Source organism: Emiliania huxleyi (assembly GCF_000372725.1).
Source record: "Emiliania huxleyi CCMP1516 chromosome Unknown EMIHUscaffold_153, whole genome shotgun sequence".
Classification (NCBI taxonomy): Eukaryota; Haptophyta; order Isochrysidales; family Noelaerhabdaceae; genus Emiliania; species Emiliania huxleyi.
Window position 1 is genome coordinate 66601 of NW_005201058.1, and position 21633 is coordinate 88233.

A 21633-nucleotide genomic window follows, 5' to 3' on the forward strand; every position below is an offset into this window, starting at 1 on the left:
GGACGTGCAGGCGAGGGCGCCGATCTCGGGGATGACGATTCGCGCCGGATCGCTCTTCAACCGCTTCAAATCGGGAGCCCCCACCGGGTGGGTGGCGAAGCTGTTCGCGGGCGAGGCACCGACGGAGCGCAAGCTGGTCATGCAGCGCTTTACCGACGGCAGCGAGTTTGGCGGGCACTGGCACCAGCTCCTCTTCTTCGTCGACCAGAGACGGGTGCTCTACCACGAGCCCTATGGCGGCGCAATCGACTCGGGCATCGCGTCTTGCTTCCACCGGAGCCCCGGGCCTGCCGCCGGCTGGGCGCTGGAGGTGGTGGATGTGCAGCTGCAGTCTTGCACTCACGAGTGCGCGCTCTGGGTGGACTTTGTCGCGGAGGTGGCTGTCGACTACGTGAGGAGCGACCTGACTTGCTCCTTCAGCGAGTACCTTCGCGGGTGCGCTCTCCCTGTGTGTGTGTGTGCATGCCTGCGATAAGGCTGACCGGTGTCGCGCCGCCCCCGCAGGCGTGAGGAGATCACCCCGCTCAACGGCATGCGGCGGACTTGCACGGCGATGAAGACGGCGAAGGCAAAAAACAACGCCTTCGTCGCACAGCGCCGAAACGACGTGCGCACGCTGTTACGTCTAGCCTATGTCCAGCGCCAACTGCCGCACACAGGCTCCGCAACGCTGACCGCCTTTGGCGCAGCGGCGGAGAGCAGGAGCCTGCCGAGGACACAGACTCGGACTTTGAGATGTTGACCTAGACCGACGTGTGATTCAGATAGTTGTCTTCAGATGTGTGTGTGATTCAGATGTGTGTGCGTGTGATTTTCGGCACGGGTATAGATTAGAAGGAACGTATCGTCACACAGCGTGGTGCACAGTAGCGGGCTAGCTTCTACAGAGGCAACCGGTCCGAGGGCGAGCGTTTCGCTCGTCCTGATGCGCATGAGCGACGTGGAAGCTCTCGACCGGCGCAGATGCCACGGGCGACACCAATCCCAGCCTCAAAAGGCGAGGAGGGCTGGTGGAGTGCCCAGACGGCAGTGGCTTCCGAACAACTTTTTGCGGGTGACGCAAAGGATCCGAGGAGAGAGCACCTCGGCTGCCGGCGAGGCATCCGCCCCGCGCCCACACATCTGATGGAAAGTGCGAAGAAGCGGTGGCGGCAGGCTAGCCACCGGTGGGGCACACGGAGCGATATGGCGTTCGGCTGCGATTTGAGTGCAACCGGGTGACGCATCTCCTCCACAGAGACGCGGGGACGGCGTGCCTGCGAGGCGCCCGATATGCGCCAACGGACCCAATGGAAAGTGCGAAGCGAGCACTCGACGGCTCGCAGCCTGTGGACGGAGCACGAGAGCTCGAACCTCGCACTCTCGTGCAAAATCGGCACCTCGGAGCGCCTTTTTCACACCGCATTCGAGCCCATGAAAACAACAATGTACCCCAAGCAGCACGATCACGCCTCGCACCGGTGCGGTGGTGCCGGGCGGCTCTAGGGGGTCAGGCTGGCTGCATGGCACCACCCGTAGCCCGTTCTGCTGCCCTGGCATCACCCGGAGGGGGGATTGAACATGGTAGTCGGTGCTCGGCGGGAAGGGGAGTGCTGACGCGCGGGGAACGGTTTTCCCTTGAGCTTGTGCCTGTTCACGCTTCACAGACCAACCACGCGACAGCGGATACCAGGGCACAGCGGGCAGCAGGCATACACCCCCGTCACGATCACGAAGCGAGATTAGCGCCAGACTGAGACACAGTCGCGGTACCCGTCTCTCTTCCTCCGCGCGGGGCTTCGCCGTCGGCTCTGCATGGAGGAGCTGTCTGCCTTGCTGACTCCTCGCGACGTCCGCCGCGCTAGCCACTAACCCACCTCGACCGATTGTGGGCCGAGACTGGGCGCCGTCGCGGCTTCGGCCTTCTCGGCTGCTGGCTCGGCTGCGGCCGCAAAGCTCGCCGCGGGCTCCTCCGCTGGTGCCGCCGCGTCGGCCTTCGCCGCTGCCAAATCCCGACCCTCCCAGGAAGCGCCGGCCGCCGAGACGGAAGCCTCTCGTGGCGACCCGACCGGGGAGGGCGAGAAGGGCGGACTATCGATGGGCTCTGGCAGAGGGTCGAGCGATCCCAGATCCAGCGAGAGGAGGCCCGCCCCAGCTTCTCCAGCGTCGCCGGGGTCGGGAGCCTGAGGAGAGGTGGGTGGGGTGAGAGGAGCGTCTCGACTCGCCGACACGTTCGCGAGGGCGCGCGCCTCGTCCCGCGCTCGCTTGAGGCGCGGCTTGCGCGAACAAGGCCCGCCCCGCCCCAGGTGCCTGTAGCCGCGCGTGCACAGCGCGTCCTTTTCGCACGGGCGGTCGTCCATGGCCATCGATTCCACCGGCGAGCTAACGCCGCCCGCGCGCTTGGCCATGGCGGCATAGTGCTGCTGCGCGCCGGTGGCCGTTCGACCCCCGAGGTCGGCCGCAATCGCCTAAGGGCGCACCGTGGCAGCGCTCCGACGGCTGGAGGGAGGGGGCCGCTTACACGCGGAGCCGTGGGGGCCGCCTGCCAGTTGCTCGACCCCCCCTCTTGTCGCTCGACCAGCTCCTGCAGCCGCGCCTCCTCCTGCCCGCTCCAGCGCGCAGACCCGGAGCGCTGGCGCTGCGCGTCGGCCACCCCGCCGCTGCTGGCTGCCATCGTCGAGCCCGCCTCGCCGCCGCTGCTGCCGCCGGCCGCCCCAGAAGCGCCAGCGCCAGCAGCAGCAGCAGCAGTAGCAACAGCAACAGCAGCAGCAGCAGCAGCAGCAACAGCAGCAGCAGCAGCAGTAGCAGCAGCGGGGTCGGCGGCAAGGCCAGCAGCAGCGGGTGTGGTGGCGACGGCGTCGTCACCGGGACTAGCTGTGGCGCCGGCCCCGTCCGGCAGCGCAGAGGGACGGCCGACGACGGCCGCTGAGGCGAGCGCATTAGGCTCCCTGCTTGACGATGCCAAATCCGGAGCCGCATGCGCGACCGTGTCGCCTGGCGCGGCGGGTGCGGCGGGTGCGGTGGCCTCCTTTTGCTTCCTGGCGTTCATGATTGCCCAGTGCTGCTGTACCGACGTAGTGGTGCGGTTGGTACCTGGAAAGATGAGACGGGAGGGGTGGGGGGGCGCGCGGGGCACGGCGCGCCTCGAGGGCGGGAGTCGCGTCTCGCACCCAGCTCGCGAGCGATGGCGCCCCACGTCTGCCCTGTGGCCTGCCGCGCGGGGAGGGTAGAGGGCGGGGTGGGCGGCGGGGGCGGCTGGAGTGGGGCTGGTGGCTGCCGGAGAGTGGGGCGGTGGGCTCGGTGGGCGTGTGCGGAGCCGCCGCGCGCCTCCTTGGCCGCAAGTAGCTGGGCGAGCTTCTGCTCCTCGTCGGCGCTCCACCGCGGCGCCTTGGCCCGCCCTCGGCCGCCGTCCGAGTCCGCGCCCGCCCCACCCCGCGAGGGTGGCAGCGCCTCGCCCGAGTTGCAGGGCTCCGCCACCGCGACTGAGACCGCTGCAGCCAGCTCCGCCTCCGACGCAATCTTGGTCACAACGACTGGGTACGCCGCTGGCCATGCTGGCTTCGGAGGCTGTGGCTGCTGCTGCTCCTGGCGCTGCTGCTCCTGCGCCACGGCAGCGGCGGGAGAAGAAGTCGCCGGCGCTTGAGAGGCAAGGTTGGGTTGCAGGCCGGCAAGCGCCCCCTCGGAGCCGGCCAAACCGCCCTCCGAGACGTGGGCCGCCGCCGCCGCGGCCAGCAGCAGCGCCTCGCTCGCCTGCGTCGGCGTGAGCACGCGCGCAAAGGCGCGTGCCTCCGCCTCGGTGGCAAACTTCTTGACGCGCGCGCCGCTCACTCCGTGCGACAGCTTGCGCGCCGCGTCCCAGCTGCTGCATACGCCGGGGTTTGGGCCACCGCGCACGCCGTACCAGCTCTTGTCGCCACCGCCTCCGCCGCTGAACATCGCCTTCGCCCAGTGCTGCTGCACCTGGTGCACGGCGGAGGGAGCTCGTGAGCGCGCGGTGGCAGGCGGCACCGGGCGGCGGCAGCAGCGCGACGTGGCGCGCGCACCGAGGCCGGCGTGCGGCCGCTGCCGAGCTCCCGCGCGATCGTCTCCCACCGGCGCGGCACGATCGTCGCCACGAGGTGCCGAAGCCTCGCCTCCTCGTCACTGCTCCACCGCTCACCACTCCGCCCGCTGCTCGCAGCGCCGCCGCGGACTGCGGCCGAAGGGCCGTTGCTCTCTGCGACAGCCGCAGGGCCGCCGCTCGATGTGGCTGCGGCAGCCACAGCGACAGCATGAGCAGGGTCAGCAGCGGCGGTGGGATGAGCCGGCCGCCCATCGCGAGAGAGCGTGTCCGCGGCTGCGGCCGGCTGGCTTGCGGCCGGTGGAATGAGCGGGCCGCCCGGCGCGGCTGGCTGCGGTGCCGCGGGTGACGCGTCGGCAGCGTGTGAGCCGTTCGCGGCGGCCGCCAAGGCCGCTGGCGGCGACGTTGAGGCCGTGGTCGAGGCGGCTGCTTGCGGAGTGCAGTGTAGCGGCGGCGCAGTGCTGGGAGGCTGAGTCCTCTTAGCCATGATGGCATAGTGCTGTTGGACCGATGTCGCGGTCCGGCCGCTGCCGAGATCTCGCGCGATCACGTCCCATCCACACCGACGATTGGCGTCCACGAGAGTCTGCAGCCGCCGCTCCTCCTCATAGCTCCAGCGTTTTGCTGGACCGTTGGAGCGCCCTTTTGTGGCTGCAACCTCGCCCTTTTGTGGCTGCTGGTGCAACTCGGGTGGCTGCAGGCCCTCGGCGCCTCGCTCCTCGCTCGCGGTCGTGGGCGCGGTCGTGGGCAAGGTCTCCTCGCTGCGGGGCTCGGGTTGCACGCTCGCGCTCAAGAATTCTCGTGGTGGGAGCGACAACGTCTCGCTCGGCATCTACACCTCGCCAGCCCTTCTTTGGGCACGCAAAAAGAATTTTCAGTGTATGTAGCTCTTACGTACATTCGTTTTAGATGAAGTCCGTCGCAAAACACTGAGAAGGGACTGGCGCGCACTGGCACTAACACAGGTACACCACTGGAGCCGCCTAAGCGACTCCCGCGAGGACGGCGAGGCACTTAGCTCCGTGGCACTCGACCGCCCTCGCCGCTGGGCGCTGGCAAGCTCAAAGAAAACACACGGCCAAGCACTCGCGCGCAAAGGAACAACACAGTAACCAATCCTAACCTAACCAATGGAGTTCCAATGGAGTTCTTGAATAAAGGAGATGATCGAGGGGTCCCGTACCATGCGGAACCGACCCTATCCAGTGCTCAAGTGCTCAATAAAGCCCTCTCGCACAGCACACTGGCACAACGAGGGACTGGCGCAGACTAGCACACACACACCGGCACACCGCACGAAAAATAAAAAATAAAACGCTGTCTGACAACACCAGACACGGGACTGGCGCGCACTGGCACACACAGGTCCACCACGGGAGCCGCCTAAGCGACTCCTGCGAGGACGGTGAGGCACTTAGCTCCGTGCACTCGACCGCCCTCGCCCGCTCGCCGCAGGCTCCAGGCAAGCTCATTCACAATCTGCTCTGCGGTTGCCGTGTGAAGAACGACTGAGATACGCTGCTTCTGCAGCCCTAGCCAATTCTTGGTGGTCCAAGTCACCCCTCTCAAAAGAATTTTACCATCGCGCTGGCTCTCACACCGCAGCACTATAGGCACGGTACTGGCGCGCACTGGACTGTGTTGGTACACCACGGGAGTCAGTCACCTAAGCGACTCCTGCAGAAAAGAACTGACTGCGCGAGCTGCCCCTGGTTGACGACGGCTTTCCTTAGAAGCCGTCGTGCTCGCTTCGTGTCGACCTCAAGAGCCGCCGTCTGAATTCCCCTCAAACACCCGCCCCACCCCGCCCCACCCCGCCCCCGTTCCGACCCACCCCGCCCCGGACCCTCCCCAAAGGCAAAGCCGCAAAAGAATTCGCACGTTTTTTGAGCGATCTGCTGCCGGCGATGGAGAGAGTGGCCGCGTAAAGCTGCTGTGAAGGATCGCGAGGGGAGGCCTGCGCCCTCGACGATGGAGAGGGTAGAATTTATGTATGTAAAAGAGGGAAGGTGAGTTTTGGACGGAGGGTGGACGCGTCCAAGGGGTGGGGGGGTACGGGGGAGGGGGGTTACCTTCGACCAAAAGCGTGACACTGCGGAGGGGCTGGGGTGTGGAGAGCGAGTCGTAACACATCGGAACACATCGGAACGCCCCTGCTAGCGAGGCCTGGGCGGCGATGATGCTACAGAGAGTAGAAAGCCATCGCCAAGTGGGAGTGTGTGTCGTCACGTGTCCATGTCTGGTGTTTACTAGCTCCGAGTAGAGGGGGCGTTCTGCTGCTATGGGAAACCCGGAGCGCGGAGCCAACCCTCGCAGAACCGTGTAGGCGTGTTTACTTGACGGCCCTTTCCTTGCGAACGCGCATCCCCCAGGGCTAGGGCTCTCTAGCCCGTAACCCGATGCCGATCATCTGGCCCGCTGGGTGCGCTTCTTAGCTCCCCGGCCCTGGATGTGAGGTTGATGACTGCACTCCAAGTGCTCCAAGTAGAAATATCTCCTTGGTTGGGACCCTCACCGTTCACCCCGTCGTCTGGCTGTGTGGCTGTGGGTGATCGAGTGGGTAACCCTGCCCAGCCCCTCTCTTTCAGAGCGAAAAGGGCATATGTTTTTGACCGTCATTTTGACCCAATAAACGCAAACCACGTTCTCCATTGGTAATGGTATTAAATGTGGTCTGGAGTATGCCATTGCCGAAGTCTTGGCGAAGCCACCATCCACCAAACGAGGGGCGCGCGCCACCGCCAGCCGCCACCGCGCACCGGCACCGCCAGGAAGCGTTTCGGTTTCGCTTAAATCAATAAAAACGGACACATCTACTAGGGGATGGGTCAAGGAGCAAGTCCCCGCCCATCTCTTTAGATCTAAAGTTAGCTTTTGGGTTGAGTGAGAACTGAGCTGGTGAACTCTTATCTCTGGACGTGTACTGGTGACAGGCAACGGGGAAGATAGACCTTGAGGGATAGACCCGTACCAAGCGCGAGTTTGACGGTCGACCAGGCGCAGGCCTGCACGTCGCAAGCTAGATCACGGGCGGGTCACAAAGACCCTGCGCACCGGCTCGCGCAGCCGCGAAGGTCTCGTCGCCGCCTTGGCCGCTGCCCTCTTCTTGCCGCCTTGCGTGCCGTAGTAGAAGGTCCCGGCCTTCTTCATCTCGCCCTTGAAGCTCTTCTTCTCGGCCGCCTTCACTCCCAGCGCCACCGGATCCCATTTAAGACCAGCCTACAGAGGCGCGAAACGACTGATCAAGACAGCTCCGCATCCCGCAAGGCCGCCGCCGCTGTGACGCGACCCCGTCAGCGCAAGGCTTGTCCATCTTACACTTGTTGGCGCCAGGCGGCCGCGAGTCCTTCTTCTTCGGCAGCGCCCACACAGGCTTGGGCTTCGGAGGAGCAGCCGATGCTGCGAGCGGCGATGCGAGGGACGCCACCGCCGCGGTGGCAAAGCTGGAGATCGCGAGTCGGCGGCCGATCGCGGTTCCGCGATCGGCCACGGCGGGCGGCTGCAGCGAAAGGGTGGCGAGGAGGCAGGTGAGCATATACAACGTGTGTGTACCGCCACGCTTGTTGTCTCAGGCCGAAGACACTGCTTTGGTACCCCATCTATCGTAGTTAGTCTGAGTTAGTATCGAGGTATCGCGAGTTTTGGCACTGATAAATTCGCGCGACTCGCGGCGAGCCGAGCCAGGCCACGGCGCTCGGCCTGCTGAGTAAGACCTTCCCCGACGGCAGTGACAATTTTACCCGACATCAATCGTCGACGGCAAGCTCGAGAACTGCGCCTCCAAAGTCGCCCTACGTGTCGCGATGCAAGTGCCAAAAAGGTGATGGTAAAAGAGCAGTGTTGTTTGCGGCTATTGCTCAAAACTTTGGGAGAGAAGGCCTACATATTATGACTGCACCCATGACCCTGGTGCATGAGGGCTGCGGGACGGGACATATCACGGTCGGTGGCACCAATGACGACCTCCGGAATGCCCTCATTTCACTCCAGAGCTCCTCGGCTCTCTCCTCTGCCGAGCTGCTGCAGCGCCAGCTTCGCGCGCTGGGTTTTTTGGACCAGCTCGAGCTCGCGGCCGACGAGCCGCAGCCGCTCGAGTGTGCTGCGCGCCTGCAACGCCTTCATGCGAGCGGCGGGCTCCAGCCAGCCGCAGGCGGAGTAGGAGGCCAGCTGCAAGCTCGCTTCGCGCTCGCTGCGCACGTTCCACAGCGCGTGCAGCTCCGCCAGCGTGCTAGCGGGAGGCGCGTCGAGGCCTTTCCATTGCAGCGTTGCTCGAGCCGCCGCGACTCGCGCCTGAAGGTAAGATGCTGCGTGGGTGAGCGTGAGAGTGAGTGTGTGGTGTGATGTGGTGTGGTGTGGTGCGGTGCGGTGTGGTGTGGGCGAGTGCCCGCGCCTCAAGGCTTGCCGGCCCGAGTCTGGCAGGGGGCTCCGCCCGCAAGCGCCGTGCTGCCTCAAGGCGCTTCCGCCCGGCCTCGCCGTCGTCGGGCGTCGCCTCGATGGCGCTGCCCCCCTCCCTTGCGACCAGGAGCACCTCACTGGCAAAGCAGGCTCTGCGGAGCTCCTCCACCTCATGCACCGCCCTCTCCGCCTCGTCGAGAAGTGACCCGCGCAGCGAGCGGTCGGCGTACGACGCAAAACTTGCGTGCGTCATCGCCGCGTCGAGGGAGACGACCGTGCCGTCTCCCTGCAGCATCACCCGGCTGATGCACCGCACCTCGGCCCACAGAAGGAGCGGGTCCTCCTCCGTCCAGCCAAAGACCTGCCACGGGTCGCGGAGCTCCATCACATGCAGCAAAGGGAACCAAGCGGCAACCTGCTGGTGGTTGCTCTGCTTGTCGCTCCAAGTCACGGTATGCACGTTCTTGGTGCCCTCCGCAGAGAGCAGCAGCTGAGCGAACAGGCCAGCATGATCGCCGGCGAGCTCGAGCAGGTCGGCCAGCGCCTGATGATAGACGTGCAGCTCTCTCGTTTCTCCCGGTGCCATGGCCTCGCTGCTATCGAAAGGCAGCGTCAGCGGCAGCGTGGGCCGAAGGCCGAGGCGAGCGATAGTGGCGAGCATGAAGGTGAGGCTGCAGGCGAGCATAGGTGGGAAGAGGGTGCCCTAGTCTAGGGAAAAGAATTTTCCACGCTAGTGCTAGGGAAAAGAAAAGAAAAGGGGTTTTCCGGTCGTCTGCTTTCTTTACCCTCCAGGAGATGTCTCCTCTCTTTATTCTTTAGAGATAACCGCCGTCTGCGCATGCCTTGTGGCTGGGAGGCTTGGCCCAGGCCTGAATTGAGATGGTCCCTTGTAATCGATTGTAACGTAACGAAGTGTTTTTTAAAAGAATTTTACGAGGCTAAAAAGAAACTCGCGAGCGGGAACCGGATTGGCACCGCTGGTCTGAATCCCTACTAAATCTGCCATGCTGTCGCTCTCCTTCGTCTCCAGCCCCGCGCTGCTGCTGCGCGCGCCGCCGCCACGGATGGTTGCTACCGCGCCTGCGCCGGTTTGCGCCCACGTCACCTCTCACCGCTCCGCAGCAGCCCACGCAGCGCTGTCGGCCTGCTTCCGACGCCGGTCACCGCTGCCTTGCCTCCGCATCTCACCGCGCTCGCGCTGTGTGCCGCAGACGACGGGCAAGCTCGACCTCGTCGAGCCTGTTTTTCCGGAGCAGTGCGAGTACTGCGGCGTGACCCTCTCCCGCTACGTCCTCGAGATGGCGCTCGCACCGCCACGCCCGACTTCTCGCCTCTACTCTCTCCTCCCTGCTCCGTCCGGCTTCCCCCGTTTCTGCCTCGACGCGCCGCCGCCGCCGCCTCCAGGCGCGCGCCAACCCCGACAAGCCGGACCTCGTCGAGCTCGTCTCCGTCATGACCTCGGTCGAGCGCGGGTGTGCTCCGCTCTGGCCTGCGCTGCCTTCTTGGCCTCCCACAGTCGCCTGTCGGCCTTTGTCGGCCTCCCATAGACCCTTCTTCTCGCCTGCCTGCCTCTCTCAGCTCCCTCTCTCCACACTCACTCACCGCTGCCTCGCCCGCCCCGCAGCTGCAAGACCATCTCCAACCTGGTCCGCCGCTCGCCCATGTCTGGGCTGACTGGCCTCGAGGACGGCGGAGGCTCCGTCAACGAGCTGCGAGCAGCGCCTCCTCACACCTCCGGCTGTGAACAGGCCTCGAGGACGGCGGAGGCTCCATCAACGTGCAGGGCGAGGGCCAGGAGAGGAGCGCGGCGTCATCACCAGTGCCCGAGATCACCCGAGGTTTTGATCACGACCAGGCGAGGAGCAGAAGAAGCTGGACGTCATCACCAACACGGTGCTCAAGAACGCGCTCAAGTTCTCGGGCGCCACTGGGCGTGCTCCCCTCGCAGGAGGCTGAGAGAGCGTCTCTCCACACACCGCGCGCTGTGAGCAGGCAAGATGGGAGTGCTTGCCTCGGAGGAGGAGGACGCGCCCGTCGGCCTCGACGACGATGCTGAGGAGCTCTACGAGTGGAACAAGGAGGTGGTGGTGGAGGAGGGGCAGAAGTGCATCGCCCCTCGACACGCTGGACGGCTGTTCGAGCCCCCTTCTCATTCGGGCACTTGCTCGTTCACCAGGTACGTCGCCGTCTTCGACCCGCTGGATGGCTCGTCCAACGTCGACGCAAACATCCCGACGGGCGCTCCATCTCCACCCTCGAGGCGCCGGAGGGGTGCACCTTGATTAGTCAAGAATCCGTCGTGAACTAGGCACCATCTTTGGCATTTTCGAGGAGCCGGAGGGGTGCACCGTCATGGGAGACAACGACGAGGCGGCAGAGGTTGAGGGCCCCGGCAACTCTTCGAACAGCGCCTCGTCACAACTGTGGAGGAGTGTGAACAGGTGGCGGACAAGGACTGCCTCTCCGCCACGCTCCAGTCGGGCAACAAGCTCGTCGTGGCGCGCCGCCGCCTCTTCCCGCCGAGCTCAGCCTCGAGATTTGCCAAGATCACACCCTCGAGATCGGCTCGAGATCTCGCCGCGCGCCGGCTGCCTACACTGCCTCTGCCACTCTTTGCCCAACTGGCTGATCAAGTAACGAGCTGATTTAAGGACACGTCTGCCGCGCAGGCTGGCTACTGCCTCTACTCTGCCGCGACCGAGCTTGTCATGTCCTTCGGCGGCAAGACCTGCCAGGGCTTCACGCTGGACGAGCAGGTCATTTTCATTTAATTGATGACACTTAGCCGAGAGCAGAAGTGCGCCCGGGTGCGACGCAAGTCGAAACAGGGACCTTGCCTGGACAGCGCCGGGTTTTTGCCGAGATCGTGATGATAAGGGTTGGTAAGTGATAGGTCGGTGAGTTCATCCTGACGAAGCCGAACATGCAGATCCCCAAGCGCGGCAAGCCAATCTACTCGGTCAATGAGGCGAAGCGCTGGGGGCGGGAGTAGAGGCAGTCGACTAATCACTTCATGACGTTCGCTGACTGGTGATTTAATCTCTAGGCCAACCGCTGGGACTGGGAGGCGCCGCTGCGCGACTACATCACCGCCATCCAAAAGGGCGAAGGCGAGACGGGCAAGCAGTACACTGCCCGCTACCTCGGCTCGATGGTTGGCGACATCCACCGCACCCTCCTGTACGGCGGCATCTTCGGCTACCCCGGCGACGCCAAGAACCCGAATGGCGAGCTGCGCGGTGTTTTTGAGCGGCTGGTGGAGGACCATGAATCAACTACCAGCTTGCGATCTCACTAGGCATGCTGCGGCTCCTGTACGAGGCTGATTTTGGCCACCTACTCAATTCATTACTAAACTTACTGACCAGGCAAGCTGCGGCTTCTGTACGAGGCGGCGCCCATCGCGTTTCTGATGGAGGCGGCGGGCGGCACGGCCGAATCGAGCGGCGAGCTATAGCCGAGATGTAGCCGAGATGTGATTTCAAGGCGCACACCCGGCCACGCATTGACCGCTAGTTCTGTTTGACTAGGCACCCGCATCCTGGATATCGAGCCGACCAACGTGCACCAGCGGGTGCCCTGCTTCTTCGGCTCCGCGGACGACGTCGCAGAGATGCGCTCATACTACAAGTAAGGCTGAGAGGGTTCCTCGCCGATAGAGCCGGCCGCCTGCTGATCGCTCTCGGCTGTTGCCCTCTTGTCTCCCTCTGTCACTCTTCGTCCACTACTGCTGGCAGTACGCGGTCGACTGGGCGCCAGAACCCTCTGATGAATTACTATATCATCTCTCTGGATCTCAAGTTCGTGTCGCGTGTCCTTGTGATAAGGGCGGTTTTTCTAAACCCGTACTTTGGGGGAACTCATCTGCTTGTGTGGTCGTCGTCACACAGTCACTCAGTCCGCGCTCAGACCTCTCAGATCCTCAGTTGTGCGCGACATCCAGAGATCCCACAGCCACACGCACGCGCGCGTGACACTACGGTCTACGCATATTGTTCGGGGTGCACACAAAGGGGGATTTCATTTTTTGTGTTTTCTCTCCCGTAGTCTCCGAAGTTGCAGGTATACCCCCCACATCGATTAACATCGAGCACCGCTGCGCCGTGTCGTCATCTGACATCTCAGCACTCGTGGAGCCAACAGCCTCCCACCCATCCGTCGCCGGGTCGTACCGCTCCCAGTGTTGACGGATGGTGTCACCACTGCCCTCTCCGCCAACAGCATACAGCTTGCCGTCCCGCGTGAGTTCCCCGCTCGCGCTCTACACCGCGTACGCCCCCTCCATAGCCGCCTGTGCTTCCCGCGCCAGCGCGACAATCGCCTCAGTCCCGTCGACGTGCCGCATGGTGTCCGCAATCTCGTACTGATCGCGCTCGCGCACCTGCGAGAAGGTCGTGACGCCAGCCCTGCGGACCGACTCCTCAACCTCTACCCTGCCGGTCGCAACGCCAGCGATGGCGAGAGCGAGGTCGGTGGCAAGCACCGGCGGCGCGAGCCTGCAGTGCGCCGAGACTGGGATGGCGACGGGGCGGGCAGCCAGTGCTGTGGGCAGGGGCGGAGGCACGCCGTGCTTTCGTCGTATAGTCGGGGCCAAAGGAGCGCCAATCGCCAATCACGTCGACGAGTGCGCGCAGCCCGTTGATGAATCGGCTGTTTGCCGCTCGGGCCCTCCAATTCTCCTTGCTGCCCACGACGCGGGCCGGCCCGAAGTAGGTGAACTGTTGCGACCCGAATTCCTCCAGCGCGGCCAACGCGGCGGACCGCTTCCCGGTATAAAGGCCCGGGTTTGGCCCGCCAAACCCCCATTCGGCCTCCGAGCTCACCCCCACGTAAACGAATCTCTGGGCGCCAGCAGCCTTTGCCGCCGCAGCCAGGCGCGCGTTCGGAAGGAAGTTGTCAGCGTACTGGCACTCGCTTCTTTGACTCCATGTCCATCCGCTGGCCCAACCGTTTGCGTCGGCGTACAACAGCTCGGCGCCCGGTGAGCCTGCACGGGGGGGGGGGCCGGCGTTGGAACGAGCAAGAAAGAGATGGGAGGGCGAGGGGCGCCTATGCATGAGACGACAGCGTCCACGTCGTCGGCCAGAGCAGCGGCGGGGTCCGTTGCAGCGTCTCCCTTCAGCCACTGCACCTGGGACGTCCACTCTCCGTCGAGCCTCCGCATTGAGCTTCCGAGGCTGGCCTCATCCCCGCTGCGGGACACAGAGGAGACGACACAGCCGCAGCCGACCAGGGCTCGGCACACAAACGTTCCCACGAAACCAGAGCCACCAAACACAGCGATGTGCATGGAACTTCTTTAGCAGGTCCTGGGTACCGCTGCGGCGCGGCGGGTGGATCGGGCTGCGGCGGCCGAAACGAAGTTCGGGTTAGCAGGGAGGAGGTAAAGCAAAGCTGAGTTTCTTGTGCAAATCAAGACACAGACGCGCACAGAATCACAGCGCAAAGCTGAGAGGCGCCAGAAAACGTAAGAGCCACATACACTTTAAAGTGTTTGTTGCGGACGCACGATTTATTCATCCGTCGGCGAACTGCGCTGCGCACGCCAAGGGGGGGCGGGCAGGGTGACTTAGGCTTGGCAGCGCGACGCCTCCAGCGGCCGCGCCCACGATGCTGGGATTCGTGCCGCCAGCCGACATCGTCTTCCCTGTGCGGACGGAGCCGCGGTCGTACTTTGCCAACGAACGCACGCTCCTCATGTGGTATGAGCTGTCGATGACGCTTGCTGTGCTTGGTGCTGCCCTGCAGGTAGCCGGCCCACCTGCACGCAGCCGTAGTGCCCGCTTAGCCCTTGCGCGCTCCCGCAGACCTCGAGCAACTCGTTCACCATCCAGTCGGTTGGCATTGCTCTCAGCGTACCAGCGCTCGCGTTCGTGGTTTACGCGCTGCGAATGTACTTTCTGCGCTTCTCGTCCCTCGAGTACAAGCGACCGCAGCACTTTGAAGACAAAACGGGTGCGGCGCGGTCGTGCATCTGCCGACCCGCTCCCTCGTCGCCAGCCCAGCCGTTGGCCAACGCTCGCGCTCAGGTACGCTCGTTCTCTGCCTTCTCGTCACTGGCATGGTCGTTGGCAACTCTGTTCAGGCACCTGCCGCTCGCTGCATCTACATACCGACAGCTGTTTCCCGACGCCCTCCCCCTTTTCCCTGGTCTCAGGCCCTCGTGGCGGCAAAGAAATCGAGTGGTCCCCTGACGCCCTTCAGCGACTGGCCGCTCGTGTAGCAGCAGCGTGCCCCTCGCTCGGGCGCCGCGGCCGCGGCTGGCCGCCTCTCACCACACCTTCCCGTGCGACACGCCAGCCCTGGCACGTGGCAGCCGCCCCCGGGCCATGCGCCGACCCCCGTGCCTTGACGACACGACACGAGCTACGACCTACGTATCGTCGAGTCGGGAGATCGTCAGATATAACGTAATATCTAATAACCCGGTACCCGCCGGCGCATCCGCTATAGAAAAACCATGCCGCATGCGGCCGGGGCGCGCGGGCGTTCGCTCCCCTTCGCCACACGCACTTAACTCACAAAAAAAGCTCATCGAGCTGCGCGACACACGTCACACGCGCCCCTCCAGACCCCCCCCCCCCCAGACGTAGATCTGCCCCGCTATACACAACATCGTTATCGAAGCTGTCGCTCCCGGGACTTCACCAAACATGCATGGTGGGCGGTTAGAGAGGCCCCGGCTGCGCGCCCAGTAGAAGGCCCGTGCAACCAAACACAGGCGGCTTTGTCGGCCGTGTGCGAGGGTGCCAGTGGGAGGGGGGCGGAACAGCCTCGCCCCCTCGGCATTCCCCGCCCGGGCATCACGTGGTGAAGAGCTGGATCACGTCGCTGACGTTCGCCTGGCACACGGGGCAGCAGAGGCGGCGCAGCCGCGCGGTGCACTCGAGGCAAGCGACGACGTGCCCGCACGGCGCATAGATCGTGTTGGCACGCGCGCCCCAGCACACCTTGCACGACTCCTCGTGCGAGAGGGCGTCGCCGGCGCCCTCGCCCGCCGCGCAACCGCCGCCGCCGCAGCCCGCCGCGCACGCCGTCGCCTCCGCGCAAGGCGCGCCGCCCGCGACAGCGGCCGCGTCGGTGTCGGCGGGGACAGGGGCGGCGGGGGCGGCGGGGGCGGCAGAGGGCGGCTCGTGCAAGCGGGCGAGGGCTAGCCGGGCGTGGACGCGCGCGAGGAGGAGCGCGGCGGCGCGCGTCTCGGGCGGCGCGCCTGCGGAGTTGGGACGGGCGACGGTCGGGATCCTTCATTCCCCCACTTGCTTTGTTGCGAGGCGCGCACCCTTGGAGAAGGGAGCGGGGCCGTCAAAAGAGGCGGGCGTGGCGGAGAGCCATCGGAGCAGGACCTGCACGAGGACGGAGCGCTGCGAGGGCGAGAGCAGCGGCTGCGCGGCCGACCGGTTGGCCTCGTCCGCCTGCGATTGGCGAGGCGCGAGATGGCAATCTGGTACCCCCCCCTCTCACGGCGCCCCCAGGCTCTGCGCTCACCAGGGACTCGGCGAGGGCGGTTCGCATCCGGCGCGAGCTCTGCGAGGGGTGGGGGTGGGGGGACAGGGGCTGTGAGCGCTCGACGCCCCCGCCGCCCCGCCCGTGTTAACAGCCAAGAAGGGCTGAGGGAGGCGCACTCTTCGCGCCCGCCGCTCCCGCTGCGCAAAGAGGACGGCCGCAGTTGCGGCGGTGGCGGCGGTGGCGCCGACGGCGGCGCCGAGCAGCAGCGAGGCGGCGTTGAACGGGAGCGCTCTTCGCGCGTCCGAGACGAGGGAGCGCGCGGCCACGGGGACCAGCCGCCACACCGACGAGGATGGAGGCGGCGGAGGCTCCGCGCGCGCCCATGAGAGGCGCGTCCCGACGGCGGAGAGCGCGCTCGCGGCCGTCGCGGTCACGCCGGTAAAGAAAAGGTTGTCACGGTTGGTGAGAGTGCGGACGAGGACCATCAGGCGTTTCAAGGCGAGAACGCTTCTCCACGCCGCGGCCTCTCGCTACGAAGTCGTTTTCTTCCTAATTTCTCTAGCCCGTGCCCGAGCCTGGCTGTTCTTCACCTTTCTACCTACCTAGCCCGATGCCGATCATCCGGCCCGCTGGGTGCGCTTCTTAGCTCCCCGGCCCTGGATGTGAGGTTACCGACTGCACTCCAAGTGCTCCAAGTGCTTCCTCCCCCCTACCTGAGGGAGGGTGTAGAGGATGTAGAGTGTAGAGCGCTGTAGAGCTGTAGAGATGTAGAGCGCGCTGGAGCGCTGTAGAGCTGTAGAGCTCTACATTCTACATCCTCGTCGCAGCGAGGTTGGCGAGGGCCGGCGAGAGACCGCGTCGAAGAGAGGCCCCCCCGGGGGGGGGGCCAGACGCCCGAGGGCTAACATGGGCGACCACCCACTCTTTCCTAAAAAAAAATCCCTGCGGTCCGCGCGCTGCCTTTGTGCTTTGAGCCTGTGACGTGTGAGCGTGTGTGCGGTGGTGGCGGCAGCAGCAGGCAGGCCAGCAGCAGCATCTGAGGCAGTGAGGCATCCCACCCTATCTATTCATTCTTTCCCCTCTCCCTCTTGACACCTAGCTGGTCACCTATGCTACAGGATCAATCACAACACAGAGAGTGCAGCCGCCAGGGGAAGGTCAAGGTCGAAGGCGCTGTGACAAACCGGGTCGGACTCACGTCCTCCTCCCTGCCTTGTCGCCCTAGGCTGGGGGGGCGGGCGGCTGCGCCCCGACGCTTGGCCTACGACCCCATGATGCCGAACGGGTCGGCCGTCAGTGTCTTGTGCTCGCTGGCGGCGAGAAACTTTGCGATCGCCGGGAAGGCGGCCGTCTCGTCGGCGACGCGCTTGATCTTGGGGTACTTGCTCACCGTGTCGAAGGATGCGAGCTTGGGCGCGGCCTGGAAGGGCATGCAGCCCTTGGCGATCACGAGCACGGCCAGGTCTGCCATGGTCGGCGTCGCGAGCCCGTTGACGAAGCCGGCTTCGGGAAGCAGGCCCTCCAAAATTGGGTACCACTTCTCCAAGATCTCCGTCAGCGCGGGCCCGTCAATCTTCTTGAAGAGGAGGCTCTCGGTCGAGGCGTTGATGTCCGCCTTGATCTGCGCAAACATCATGTCCTTCCCCTTCTGCGCCGGCGTCAGGCCAGGGAAGACCTTTGGCGCGATGGAGGCCAGGTACGACTCGATCGCAGCCGTCTGGAAGAGCTTGAGGTCGCCGTGCTCGAGGACGGGCATGGTGCCGGGGAAGCCGAACGCGTTCCCAATCGCCTGGTAGCCTTGCCGCCACCCGCCCGACTCGTCAAACGCGGGTGCCCACGTTTTGTCCTCGAACTCGACCTCGCCCAGGGCACAGATCAGGCGCGCGAGCTCGCCTGCGGAAGAGGGCGGGCGCCGGTGATCGCGGCGGAGGCCCGCGGCGGAGGGTTCGTGTCTAGGTGTGGAGACGGGGTGGGGGGGTACGGAATTCGGTACGTGATGCTGTGGCGCCGACGCCGCCATCCGCGGTCTCACTCAGTGCAGAGGAATGGGAGTCGTCGGACGCAGACCTCGTCCGCAGATCGAGAAGTAGTTCAGCGTCGGACACGGCATTTTGGAGCCCTGGGCGCCCATGCACGCTCCGTTGATTGGCCGTCTGGGGGTCAGGGGAGCCCGCCTTCGAGCCTTTCGACAGCCGCATTTGAAGGAAACACGCATTCTTTTTTTGCTTCGGCGGACTCATGAAATAGGGGGGAAACCAGTTTAGACTAGTTTAGACCACTGCTAAACACGAACCTACCTACCTACCTACCTACCTACCCCCTACTTATGGGAAACTAAAAAAGAAATCAGGGACGCGTGAAGGTGGGGTACTATACCAACTAAAGCGAAGGGACATGGCAGGCCACTCTCAGGCCCTACAAGCATCAGATCACCCATTTGGGGACGTTTGACATCGTGATTTCCCCGGAAACCGGGGCTACAACGCGGGGCCATTTCCAGGCTGTCTCGGGCAACCTCAAAATTGGCGCCTCTCTCTGCTGCTGCTGCTGCTGCTGCTGGTGCTGCTGCTGGTGCAGATGCTGCTGCTGGTGCGGCGCGGCTCTCCGACTCGACTCGACGCGCGCGTCGCGGGCATCTGACGCGGCGGGCGGCGTCGCGGGCGGCAGCGATCGCGGCTCGACGGTGGAGGCGGAGGCTGGAGGCGGTGGTGGACCTTTTGACTTTATTTGATGGTCGAGTACGAGGACTGGGGGGGGGAGAGAGAGAGAGATTGTCTCAGGGAGGCAGGGGGTTCGACCAGGCGACGGAGGACCGTGGGCCATCGCGGGGACCGTTCGCCCGGAGGGCGTACTGGGCTGATCCGGATGGTCTTCACGCCGGTGGGAGGCACCGAGCGAGGCGTCTGGGACGCTCCATCCACTCTACCTAAGCTCCTGAGGGGCGCGTGGTTGTAACCACGTAGTAGGACTACAGCCCACCACAGACAGACACCCCCCCACTCCTCACGTGTGCACAAACCCTCACCCTCTCCGTTCAGTTGAGGTTCAAAAAAAGAAAGAAAACACAGCAATGGAGGATGGGAGGACTTGGCCTGTATAAGGTTTTCCGGAAAACAAAAAGGAAAACAGAGGGTCCCCAGCACTTTGCGTTTCCGGAAATTTCCAGGGAAAACAGAGGGTGTTTGGTGCTCCATTCTGGAACCTCGCTGTTTTCCCTGAGTCTGAGAGCTGGTCTGGGGCAAAATCTAAGGCAAAATTGAGGAAATCGACAAAATACCCAGGCGGTCGCAGGGTAAATTCCAGGTATGCACGCGTTCTCCGCAAAATTCCCGGCATTTTGCCGATTTGGCCTAAAATTTGGCTGATTTTGGGCCCAAACCAGCCTCGACTCGGCTCAGAGCCCAAAATTTGACGATTTCCACGGAGTTTTCCCGGGAAAAGAGAGAGGAAAAGAGAGGGTGTTGTAGAGAAAAAAGGAAAGGAAAACAGACGGGGTGCGAGAGGAAAACCTTATACAGCCTAAGGGAGGACGGCGCCGCCGCCATTCACAGGGAATTCACAAACAACAACGCCGAGGCAATATACAGACGCCGATGAACGAGCCGAAGCGCCAGCGCGCCTCCGCCTCCGAAGCGAGCCGCGGCCCGCTCGTCGTGGCCATCACAGGGGCGTCCTGCTCGGGCAAGACGACCCTCGCAAGGCTTCTCGTGCAGCGGCTCGCGAGAACTGTGAGCGTTGAGCACGTCGAGCAGGACAATCACCGGCGGCGCTCATCCCACAACCGGCTGCCGGATGGGCGGAAGACGTGGGAGGGCCCTCAGTTCACCGACTTTGCAAAGCTGCACGCATCGCTGCTCGACGCCCGCTCGTGCTGCGCATGCGTCGTGGTCGACGGCTACTTGCTTCTCGACTGTTTGCCGGAGACGCGGCAGCTGTTTGATCACATCCCGTGGGTCGAATGCAGCAAGGAGCTCGTGGCGACACGCCGCCAAGCTCGCAAGAACGGCAGGGGTGACTTCCCAACGCAGTGCTACAGGGACGCGCGGGAGTACGTCGAGGCGGCAGTGTGGCCGGCACACGAGGCCTACGTTTCTCGCGTCGAGGGCATGTCGGCGTGCGAGAGGCTGCCCGCGGGCGAGGGCGAGGACCAGCGGCTGCAGCGTGCGCTGCGTCTCTTTGACGGCTGGCTGGGGGAGCGGAGCCACGCCGCGGCTCCCAGCGGCGGCGGCGGCGTCAGAGCTCGCGGCGCGCGGCAGTACATCGAGTGCCCTTACAAACACAAAGAGGCGGCCAAGGCACTCGGCGCCAGGTGGGACGCCGGCCAGAAGAGGTGGTACGCACCGAGCGACCTCGGCCCGGCGCAGCGGGGAAGCCTTCTCGCGGCAGCCCGGCGAGGGTGGGCGAGGGTTGGCGGAGGCGGAGGCGGAGGCAGCGGAGGCGGCAGCGGAGGCAGCGGCAGCGGCAGCGGCGGCAACGGAGGCAGCGGAGGCAGCGGCGGAGGCGGAGGCAGCGGGGGCAGCGGGGGCAGCGGCGGCGGCGGCGGCGGCGGCGTGGCGGCGCTCTCGCCCGAGCAGCGGCCCTCTGCGCTGGACCTCGCCGTGCGCGCGCAGGCGCAGGCGCGCTGCGGCTACGCGCACGCGCTGGCCGAGATCCAGGCGGGCCGCAAGCGGTCCTGTTGGATCTGGTGGATCTGGCCCGCCTACTCCAAGGTGCGGACGACAGGAAAGCCGGAGTATTCGCTGCACGATGCTGGGGCGGCACTCGCGTGGCTCCACCACCCGACGCTGGGACCGCGGCTGCTCGAGATCACCCGGGCGGCAGTGCACCTCCTCGAGAAGGGCGCTCCCAGCACGACCGTCTTCGGTTCGGCCGTCGACGCGGATAAGTTCCACGAGTCGGTCTCCCTCTTTGCCGTCGCCTCTGGTGGGCACCCGGCCGCGCACGCAGAGGGAAACGCGCTGTGTCTGGCCGCGCTGCGCGCCCTCGGGCGGCCGATACACGCGGAGACGGCACGGCACGCGGCGGCCGGGCCCTTGGCCGCCGTTCCGCCATGAAAGAAAGCACGGTCCCGTCGGTGGAATATTCAAACAAAACGTGTCGCGCACCGCGCACCACACGGTGTGATCACACGCGCGCCAACCTCTACCTCGGCGTGCGGCAAGGGAGGCGGCCGGATGGTGGGGCGGTTGGGGTAGTCCTGACTAGGTCCAGCCCTGGGTGAGCCGGGTTGTGACATTTGGCGATTCCGCGGCTTACTGGGTCCCTGAGCCGCTCCCCGTGTGCGATTATTGTGGCCCAGGCATGGTACTGATAGTAAACGGGTCAGAACCGGCCAAACACAGGCTACACAGCCCCACACATGCGCCCGCCATAGCTCCTGGAGAGCGCGAGTGACGCGCTACAAGCCGCGAGAGTGGCATCAGAGGCAGCCAGGAACGACGTGCTCTTGCTGCACCTCGCAGCTGCACCGAGTGTGCTCGCAGTGTATGCCACGGCCGCCGCCTGCGGCATTGCTCTCGTGCAGCTAGGCGACGCAGGTCCATCAGCAGGGCTCATCCAATGCGAGCGCACATTGTGCGTAGCCGCGGGCAGGTGGCAGTGCACAGCCGCACACCGGCTGTGGCGGCTCGAATGCCCCCGGCAGCAATGCTGGTCATTAACTTGCGTATTGGGGCCGCAGCAGACTGCTATGTGACTGCCCCCCAAGAGGGCTCGGAGGGCTCGGAGGGCTCGGAGGGCTGGAGGGATGCATG

General features: G+C 64.8%; 6 protein-coding genes across 6 annotated transcripts; 3 read left to right on the plus strand and 3 right to left on the minus strand.

The window, feature by feature from the left end:
• Positions 1-1614: 1614 nt before the first annotated feature.
• Positions 1615-2387, minus strand: EMIHUDRAFT_441441 (hypothetical protein; the record flags this gene model as incomplete). The annotated part of the gene is made up of 2 exons (XM_005786206.1): positions 1615-2162; positions 2211-2387. Coding segments are annotated over 2 exons (499 nt in total), but the record flags the coding sequence as incomplete, so codon positions are not given.
• Positions 2388-9438: 7051 nt separating this feature from the next.
• Positions 9439-12068, plus strand: EMIHUDRAFT_229121 (FBPase; the record flags this gene model as incomplete). The annotated part of the gene is made up of 12 exons (XM_005786207.1): positions 9439-9522; positions 9646-9723; positions 9839-9906; positions 10059-10174; positions 10290-10367; positions 10427-10538; positions 10611-10705; positions 10743-10813; positions 11104-11190; positions 11328-11393; positions 11481-11673; positions 11965-12068. The coding sequence occupies 12 exons, from the start codon at positions 9439-9441 to the stop codon at positions 12066-12068; spliced, it is 1152 nt and encodes a 383-aa protein (XP_005786264.1).
• Positions 12069-14044: 1976 nt separating this feature from the next.
• Positions 14045-14657, plus strand: EMIHUDRAFT_229123 (hypothetical protein; the record flags this gene model as incomplete). Its single annotated transcript, XM_005786208.1, has 4 exons — positions 14045-14161; positions 14242-14389; positions 14464-14513; positions 14592-14657. 4 exons carry the CDS (start codon positions 14045-14047, stop codon positions 14655-14657), a joined length of 381 nt encoding a protein of 126 aa, XP_005786265.1.
• Positions 14658-15237: 580 nt separating this feature from the next.
• EMIHUDRAFT_229124 (hypothetical protein) lies at positions 15238-16365 on the minus strand (the record flags this gene model as incomplete). Its single annotated transcript, XM_005786209.1, has 4 exons — positions 15238-15384; positions 15691-15846; positions 15920-15958; positions 16225-16365. The coding sequence occupies 4 exons, from the start codon at positions 16363-16365 to the stop codon at positions 15238-15240; spliced, it is 483 nt and encodes a 160-aa protein (XP_005786266.1).
• Positions 16366-17141: 776 nt separating this feature from the next.
• EMIHUDRAFT_111521 (hypothetical protein) lies at positions 17142-18011 on the minus strand (the record flags this gene model as incomplete). Its single annotated transcript, XM_005786210.1, has 2 exons — positions 17142-17773; positions 17948-18011. The coding sequence occupies 2 exons, from the start codon at positions 18009-18011 to the stop codon at positions 17142-17144; spliced, it is 696 nt and encodes a 231-aa protein (XP_005786267.1).
• A 1462-nt stretch (positions 18012-19473) lies between these two features.
• EMIHUDRAFT_111522 (hypothetical protein) lies at positions 19474-20934 on the plus strand (the record flags this gene model as incomplete). Its single annotated transcript, XM_005786211.1, has 1 exon — positions 19474-20934. One exon carries the CDS (start codon positions 19474-19476, stop codon positions 20932-20934), a length of 1461 nt encoding a protein of 486 aa, XP_005786268.1.
• Between the last annotated feature and the right edge of the window lie 699 nt (positions 20935-21633).